This window comes from Elephantulus edwardii, unplaced genomic scaffold, assembly GCF_000299155.1.
Source record: "Elephantulus edwardii isolate Elephantulus edwardi_28Jun2011 unplaced genomic scaffold, EleEdw1.0 scaffold00081, whole genome shotgun sequence".
NCBI classification, from domain to species: domain Eukaryota; kingdom Metazoa; phylum Chordata; class Mammalia; order Macroscelidea; family Macroscelididae; genus Elephantulus; species Elephantulus edwardii.
Genome location: NW_006399831.1, coordinates 3,249,635 through 3,259,226, shown reverse-complemented (window position 1 = coordinate 3,259,226; position 9,592 = coordinate 3,249,635). Strand labels below are relative to the sequence as shown.

At 36.1% G+C, this 9,592-nt stretch overlaps 1 protein-coding gene across 1 annotated transcript in view; it reads right to left on the bottom strand.

Moving 5' to 3' along the window:
• ROBO1 (roundabout, axon guidance receptor, homolog 1 (Drosophila)) overlaps nucleotides 1-9,592 on the bottom strand; it is a 752,594-nt gene that overhangs the window by 57,279 nt on the left and 685,723 nt on the right. The window contains exons 21-23 of the mRNA XM_006889823.1: nucleotides 7,742-7,896; nucleotides 3,448-3,783; nucleotides 1,453-1,560 (exon numbers count right to left, since the gene is read on the bottom strand). Of these exons, the coding sequence (XP_006889885.1) occupies nucleotides 1,453-1,560; nucleotides 3,448-3,783; nucleotides 7,742-7,896 (599 nt within the window). The remainder of the gene's footprint in view (nucleotides 1-1,452; nucleotides 1,561-3,447; nucleotides 3,784-7,741; nucleotides 7,897-9,592) is intronic.

Here is a 9,592-nt window from a genome sequence, read left to right as displayed (position 1 = left end):
CTTCCCAATTTTGAACCATGCAGTGTTGCCCTGCTCTGTTCTGACTACTGCCTCTTGATCCAAGTACAGGTTTCACATTAGCACAATTAAATGTCTGGGATTCCCATTCTTCTCAGAGTCAGCCACAGTTTGTTATGATCCACACAGTCAAATGCTGTTAGTCGTCTTTATTATTATTTATCTGCTCTTACTGCATTGGGACAGATGAAGGAAAGAACTGTTTAAAAGGAAGATATGATTAAGCATTGTTTGTATCACAACAGACGAGAATTAAAAGTGCCTAGCAAAGTGGACTAGAAGATGGTGGGAGGAGAGGGGGGAAATTACACAACAATGGACTTTTTTTTTAAAAGGGAACTGGGGTGAGCTACGGAGGAAAATGTGCAACAATTAATGAACGAAAATCCAACTTTTCTGTAAACTTTGTTAAAATTACAATTAAAAAGATTAAAAAATCTAACTATAAGCCTGAGACCAAAACATCATAATTACTCAAATGCAGAGATCAGAAGATAAGGAGGCAGGGAAAATAAGGGTACTGAAAAAAGGAATACACTGAAAACAAAGAGAACATTGACACATGGTGATAGATTCAACTATTGTCATCAAAGGAATTATCAATGAGATCTTAACTTACCTGGGAAACTTTCACCAAAAACTCAGTATTACAGTTTTTTAAAAAAACTTTATATCCTTCCATAGCCTAGTTTCAAGGAAGCTCTGGTGGCCTAGTGGTAGAAGGCACACAGTTCAAATCTACCAGCTGCTCCATAGGAGAAAGATGGGCAATCACCCTCTGTGTGATTAAACTGCCTCCGAAAACCCACTGGAGAATCAGCTATGGGTCGGCTCTGCTTTGATGGTACACAACAACAATAACAACAGCCTAGTTTCAAATGGGAACATATTTTCCATGGGGAGGGGAGAGAGTTTTAAATTGCCTTTGAAGTTTAATTCATGCCTCTAGTTTGACTAAAGTTCAGCATGAAAGAAGAATGCTCTGGCAGTATGAAGGGTTGCATCGCTAAGCCAAAATCAGTGCCTCTGTGGTATTCAAACCCACCAGCAGCTCCATGGGAGACTGCTGGGTAATCTCCTTTAGCATGATTTACAACTTCCAAAATTCACTGAAGGGTGTCAGTTATAAGTTGGTTTCAGTGAATTGAATCAATGAATTGAGATGAATTTTCTGAAGGAGGTGAACAGAGTTTTCCATCTTTGTTACTACATGGAACATCTACTGGTGTGTAAAGCAGGCAGTTCCTCCAATCTACAGATGTGGTCCTTATCACTCAGGCAATGACACAGGCCTGGCCAATGCAAATTACATAAAGTAATCAGATAATTCGCATAAGGCATCAATCCATTAGCAAGTAATTTGGAATTCCAGAGCATACTATCACTTTCAAGCAGAGGTGCTGCAGTCATTTATTTTTGATTCCCCTCACTTACCAGAGGTACTGCTGCCTCGGTCTGAACTGTTGTAGGATCCACCTGTATTCTGGTCATATGACTGGTTGTATGGGATTGTTGGAGGGATGGTATCATTTGCTCGGTAATCTAGACATTTGAAAAAGAGAAGAAAAAAAACCACCCCATTCTTTGTGTATTATTTCACATCTTCCTTTATCTGTAGTTCTGAATTACTGAAGAATTAAGATGGATAATCTATTTGTTAATTCCATCTTTTAATTTTTACTTTAGATTATTAGGATACCATAAAGCTCATATTTCAAATGGATGTTAATTCATGTTTATGTAATAAGAGAATACATAAATACATTGACGGTAAGCTTAACCATGCTTGCTGTTTCTTTCCAAAGAAAAACCCTATAGATATGCTTTCATTTAAAATGTCAATTGAAAATATATACACAGTGATTTGCTAATGGAAAAAATTTTTTTTACCTTTAAAAGATCTTTAAACTACCTAAGGAAGAATCAGATCTGCTGACTTCTTAACATAAAAAATACAGTCATTAATGTAATAAGTATAAAATAGGAAAAGGGAAATATCTGATATCTTGTATATGAATAATAAAAATTAAAGTAAAAGTGAACTAGCAGTAAGGTTCTATCTTATAAAAAATACCAATGAAAATAAAAATAAGTATCTCAAGGTACCACAGAAAAGGTGAGAATCCAAATGATACACTTGACACTGGCATGTACTGAATAATAAACTGTCAGTCTAGTGTTTCAGCATTTGACATATCAAGTTCATGTACTAGCAGTATAAACAATATATCAGAGGTCTGAAATATTTGTACAAGGAACTGTCAGGGCATTCCAGAGGCCATAGTGGAAACACCGTGGAGGGATAATTTAACAACAGTTTGGATCCACATTGTAAACTCTATGATTACTAAAAGTTATCCAAATCACCTTTCTCAATTTTTGTCATGAGTTTATACAGGAGTCTTAATAACTACTTATTGAATGGGTTTTATGAAGACCAAGTGTTATTTTTTTAAACTTGGTCAAAATCAAACATGACTTCCTTAATAAAACATAGGACATTAAGTGAAACAAAAGTATCTTCTTTTCTTATTTTCAAATAGTAGGATTTTTAAATATTAACCAAAATTTAAGCATTTAAAAAAATCTATGTATCTAATTATCTACAATAAAATATATCTTTTACCTGGACACTTGTATAAAATTGCTCAAATCTACAAATTAAAGTACTACTTTTTCCTACAGGTATAACTTTGCAAATCAGGTTATTAAAGCACTAGCCTGAAGGACTACAAATATATCAAATACCTATTTCTGCCAATTCACCTACATTACATTAGAGAAACATTTTCCCTCAGGCCATCAAATACTATTCTGCTGCTTCAAGTTAACACTAAACTCAATTTATTTTAGGTTCTGTACTGATAGACTTCAATCAGGTTAACCATTTAGGTTCTAAAATTGTACATTGTAACAATATTAGTAACCACACCAAGTGGGAGACATACAACAAACTGAACCACTTCTCCGGTTCAAAGTTAATGTAATTATTTTTCCCTCTCTGTACCATATAAGAATGCCATTCATTTATATGACCATGGAGAAGCAATTATCTCTCATCTCCAGAAGAAAGAGTGGGAGAAATCTATTTATTGAAAATGTAAGGTATTGTGATGGTTGTATGACTGCCTTATGAATAAAAGATTGTCCCAGCCAATCCTTCACCTCCTATTAAATTTAAATTAATCTCAAAACCATTCTAAAATACTTATATATTATTATAAAATCAATTTTCAAAGGTTATTGTGGTGCTAATTAACTCTTTGAAACTGGAAATCCTGAAACCAAAGGGATAGAAACACACATACACAAAGAATCCTCGAAACAAAACCAAGATTTCAATCCCAGGCCTAGGCAAGTTTCCACATCAAGGGCTGAAAGCTGAGTCCCAATACAGGAAAGGATAGATATTAAAGCAAGACTCTTCACCTTTATTCAATTTGTTTTGTTCCATGATGTTATATTGAATTGGTGCCACTTCTTGCTTCTGCTGTCCTGACGGCTTCCAGTGCTTCTCGCTGGAATCCCCGCTGCCATTGTTCACGTTATTGCTGAGGTTTGACTGGATGAGCTGGGTGGTGGCGTAGGGAGTGGGCTGCCCTGATGGATTGACAAAACGCCCATCCTTCAGATTTGGGCTATTGAAGGTTTTCATCTCATTGATTTTGTTACTAAGATCCACATCACCATAAACAGTTGACTCAGGGAGCATCAGATTGGTTTGTTTGTTATCCAGTTGGTTGTTATAATTTGCTATACAATCAGCTATGTGCAACGGAGAGGAAAAGGAAAAAGTCATTCTGCATGGCTATTCATTGTCAGTTTCTTTCTAAGTAGCTTTGTGAATCACAGAAAACTTGTTATATAAATGAGCTTAAATAAGACCAATAAAATGGGCCAGGTACTCACTGTACTTACAAATAATTAAAAATAAAGGATTAAAAGAGAATAGATGTAATTTTGAACTTGCAATAGTACTTTGTAGTTAATAACTCATCTAGTTTAAAATCATTTACTTTTTAACAAAATCATCAATATGAATTTCACTAAAACAATGTCTACATGATTATATTTGTCAAATTTCTATTTTCTAAACTTGTACTTAACTAATTAAAGCTATTACTAGCATCAGAAGCTGTTGAAGCAACAGAACAAGTATGTAAGCTGAGAATTCAGGAAAGAAGAGAAAAATAATTCAAAAACTGTTACCTGGTTGACAGAACACAGTGATATTTCAATAGTTTCTAAATTATCTCTACTCAAAAGAAGTAAAGAATGGAGGTAAATGAGAATAAACAGGACTTGGGAGAATTATATTGGTTTTGCTCTTGGCCAGATAGGATAATCATTATTAGAGAAAGATGTTATAGAATCATAATAATCATCTTTTTTTATAATCTTTTCATGGTTTCATAATGACACTCCAAGAAACTTGAAATGACAATAATGATGACAAAATGAATTACAGTAACTGGAATAATTTGAGTAAAGCCTGAAATAATATTAACATGTCTCTTATCTTACTTTCCCTATACTACTACTTCACTGACCTTTTCTTGAGAGTTATGACACTGATACATATGGAAACAAAAATCTACAGCTGAAAATACAAAATAACAGCTGAAGGGCTAAAATAGAATTTTTAAATAAAAGCAACTTTAAAAAGCAGTTGAATTCCAATGATAAAAATGCTACTGTTACATTCACCTGATGCATTGGGGGGATGGTCAATATTAACAGGTCACTTTGCAAACTAGTTTCAGATAAAATATTTTTTTAAATAATCAATTATCAAGCTTGCTACTAAAGATACAAGTATGAATATAATCTGAAGAAAAACTTGTGCCTTCTGATAAATGTTCTATCTCATTAGTCTCATAAATCTTACTGAATGTATCCACTCTGAGCAGGGAGACTAGATTCATCTTTCTCTTAGTAAATGCTATTTCCAGGCATTGCGTTCTATTTAATGTTGTTATGTACGACTGAGTCAGAGTCATTGCTGGTCTTCCAGCAGCTTCTGAGAGACAGCCAATCACACAGGAGGAGACTGCCAATCTTTCTCGCACAGAACAGCTGGTGGATTCCAACTGCTGGCCTTTGGGTTAGCAGCGCAACTCCCTACTACTGAGACATCAGTGCTCATATTATTAATGGCAATATCATTTAGGCCATTTCATTTTGCTTTTTCACTGTTAGTGCTGTTAGACACATACAACCATTCCAAGGCAATGGACTTGATCTATTTTGCACTACTCAGTACAGTGGCCATTGCCATCTCTGACTACGGAGCACTTGAAATGTGGCTAACTCAGAGACTGACTTCTGATTTCATTAAGTTAAATTAATTTAACTTTTAAAGGCTTCACAAGGTGTCTACTATATCAGGCAACATACTGTTATATGCTTACTTAAATGCTATCCCATTTTAAACCTTTTCTACAGGTCACACACTCTTCATTTAAATGATACTAACTTGTGTATATATCTGTCCTGACAACTAGATTGTAGACATCTGGAAGATATGTGCTTGTTCATACCCAGAAAGGAGATTTTGGACTTGTTAAGAGGCTTTCCATACAGATCATTCTATGGTTTGTTGTTTACAGTATACAAGATTTGGAAATGCAATTTCTCTTTCCCTTTCTGAAGACTCTTTTTGTGGGTTAACACAAAAAAAGTATTCTTTTAAAGTCATACATTTTGGAGGGCAGCGATGTTCCCTACTATACCAGTGATGTGTCATAGCTTTTGATTCTTTGTGCATTAATATTTAGTCTCTGAAGAAGGTAAAGTGCTTGGTAAAGCAGCGGAATAAAAGAGGATCCACAAAATAATCGTGGGCCAACACAGCTGGCTATATCAATGGGTGTAAGTAGAGCAGAAATTGTGGGCAGGACCCAGGTTTGGAAGGAGTTTTGTTCTGTTGTACATGGGGCCGTTAGGAGTCAGAAATGACTTGACAGCTCCTAATATCAGTAATAACACTATGAAGAGAGTCCTGGCGCACAGTGATTAAAATGCTGTACCAGTTTTGCAATTGTTTTCCTAAAGAAAGCATAAGTTGTGACATGTTGGATTAAATACAAAAAAATGTTTATGGTTCAAGTCCACCAGCAGCTCCAGGAGAGAAGCAGGGGCAGTCTCTCCCTGTAAAGACTTAGAGCCTCATAAACATGATCGGAAATCTCCCCTCATGCAATGTACTGCCTCGGAAAACCCCGTAGAGGGTCAGTTACGGGTCTGCTCCAACTCAACAGGACGTTAAGAAAAAACCTGATGGAGGATCATCATGAGTCTGAACTGATCTGAAGGCAGCGCGCCCTTAAATACTGCACATTCGCATCTGTGTTTTGTGTCATGTTTTATTGTGGAATTTTGCTAAAGTGATTTGTATGTCTGAAACAAAAACACATTAGACAAAATAAGTGCACGCATACTCATGTGCAGAAAAAAGATATATTTCCTCTAACCTTAGGACAGATTTCTATGGTATAAAATCTGATTTTACATTGTCATTAATTGTCACTTAAATTAGTTCTTATTGGTGAGCTCTGGTGGCCTAGTGGCAAGAAGCTGCACTGCAATCCAAGAGGTGCATGGTTCGAATCCACCAGATGCTCTGCTAGAGAAGGAGGAACAATCTCCTCCTGTACCAGTCAGATCTGATTTGACGGTACACACAAAAAAATAATAAAATAAAAAAACATTTAAAAAATTAGTTCTTATTACTATTTTACAGTTATAATCTGTATTGCTAATAAAAATAATTTAGTCAAAAAAATTAATTTAGTCTAAAAGTAGATTTATTGACCTTTTGATTTGTTCTAGTTCTCAAATCCTAGACTAAATTAAACTATGACATTATAAACACGTAAAACAATTTAATAAAACGGTGTTAATTATAGAAATATTTTTACTTATCTATTCTGGGATTTCTATTCTTTCACTATCCCACTGCATACTGGGAAGTCTGCATTTTGGTAGACAGTGATATATGGGCATTGACAGTAATGGGTGAAATATTTGGGCAAGGCTAGCATGTTAAAGATTCATTTATATTTGATAAAATATTCATCATGTTTTCCTTCCAAATGTCAGTAAGTTTACAATTCCTGCTATGTTTTATTTCTTCTCACCTCCTTTCCTCTTCAGTATATACATATACAAAACAAGGTATAAACCACACACAAAGAAATATATAAATGATTGCAAATTAAGAGCTTTCTTATTATTAAAAAAAAATTAGTATTTCTTACCTTTACAGTCTTCCCTATTGCTAGAGTCTATATTCACTCACTATTATTTTCTTTCTTAAGTTACACAATAATTATATTGCAAATTTATAAGAATTTTATTTAGGGAAGATTGGCTTACTCTATTCCTGCCTTCATGTTTAGAACTGTAAATGGAACAATTGTCTGGACAGATACACAATTTCACAATTTCTTGAGAAATAGAGACTTGGTTTTAAAATCTCCCAGCTAAGCAGAAATGCCACTACTGCATCAGTAATATAAAAGAAGAACCAAAGAACTTGGATTTGAACTCTAAATTTGTGTAAAAGCTTTTGACTTGCTCTAATTGCCTATGTACTTAAGTATCTAGATTTCTATTTCACCCTTGAAGTTGGTGTATGCCTGGCCAGGGTTGAGAAGAAGAAGAGGGAATCTATGGCCGTGGAGCCGGATCTTATACACATCAAGCCGTCTGTGTCTCTAACCTGGGCGGCTATAGGTTGTCAGGTTACTGTCGCTGTTCCCGTTGCCTGCCGTGCAGCAGTTGATGGAGCAGTCATTGTGATTGTTGCCTGTATTGGGCCACGTGTCTGCCAGCCATGGCTGTGCTGCAGGTTCGCTGATGTTGAGAAGTCCTGGTCTAAATCAAACAAACAAACAAACAATGAAAACAAAAGTTACATGAGTACTAACGAAAACCAGCTCACTGCCATCAAGTTGACTGCAACTCATAGGAGTCCTCTGAGTTACACCCACCTAATCCCACGGCTCTGTAGTCCAACTATCTAATGGGCTTCTGAGGCCATACATTTTTACAGGACAAGACTGCCTATCTTCCCCCCCTTTGGATTGGCTAGTGGATTCCAACTGTTGACCTTTCTTTTGGTTTGGAATACAACATAAACGACACTATAGGGCCAGAGCTCTTTGAGTTCTATGGATAGGGAAGTATATTTCCTATTCACAAAAGGCTGTATCTCAGTGACACAAATCATTCTGTGAACTCTGCAGACGATTACTGCTTTATTTTGCAGCAAGAGTGGCTTCTCTTGTCATGTTCTCGGAGAAGCCTTGATATTCTACATTTGCAGAGCTGTGTATCAGATATAAAATGAGGTGCATTCTGTAATGTTCCACTCTAACTTCAGCCTGCATAATTAAAAATACAAATGGGGAATCAAAAAATACAGACACAAGTATTTTAAGGAATCTCTCAGTGGCTAAAAGTGTATGTTAGTCAGGATGGTTTGCATTTCATCACGACGAATCTTCTCACAATTTCATTAAAGAATAAGCTCCTTCATTCAGATGATAGATCTGAAATATTAAACCACATTTGAGTCCATTTCATTCATGGTTTAGAAACTGTGATAAGAGGCTCAGTGACATCTTACACGCAGCCTCACCAGTGTGTCTGTGTACAGTCCTGTAAGCTTGTCAACATTCTTTTGATGGAGACAATGTAAAATGCCACCAATCCCTCCATAAGCAGAGGAATGCTCCTGACTGAAATGTAGTAAAACAAAGATGTCCACTATTGGAAATGCTGGCACTCATGTTTTCTTTGGCACAACAGATGTTAATCCTCTTTCACTGTGCATGAGGAATGCAAAATTATTAATGGGAGCTTGGACTAGCTGTGCCAAAGACTTAAACTGGAGTCCAAGTACGGTGTTCTTGATGTCCTCGTCCAGCACTAACCCCATTGGGTAATTCAGCGAAAGGGGTGATGATGTATGACGGGCTGTCAGAGCCATAGTAAACAGACTGGCACTGCAGACGCTGCAGAGATACTCTCTGTGGCTTCATTTTCTTTGTTTAAGTGCAACTACCACATTTCTCCTTTGCTGAGGCAGTATGGACCTACCTCCACTTGCTGGGGTATCTATTCTGCTACACCAGTCATCAGCTAAGGAAATTAGCAAATAATGGATATTTGAAGAATAATTCATCACCAATTTAGACTATAGATTTATAATTTTTATGTGTGTGTGGTGTGTGCATGTGTGTGTGTATATATATGTGTGTGTGTATGAATTTGTGTTAACTGGGTGTAGGTGTGTATCTGTAACCAAAACAAATATTTACTGTGTGCTTATAATTTGTGAAACACCATGTCCTACATGTATGGGAAGATTTAGCCCTTACAAGTATTAAATGATGCAAGCGGCAAACCTGGGATTCAAACCCAGGGATGTGACACAAGAATCTACAACCAATCCAGAGTGGCTTAAAAACATATTCTAAAAACTTTAAAACACAAAACAAAAAACTACCACATAAACCCATCTCTGCTGCTGTTGAACTTAGTCTAACTACCCTCTTGTGTTTTCAAG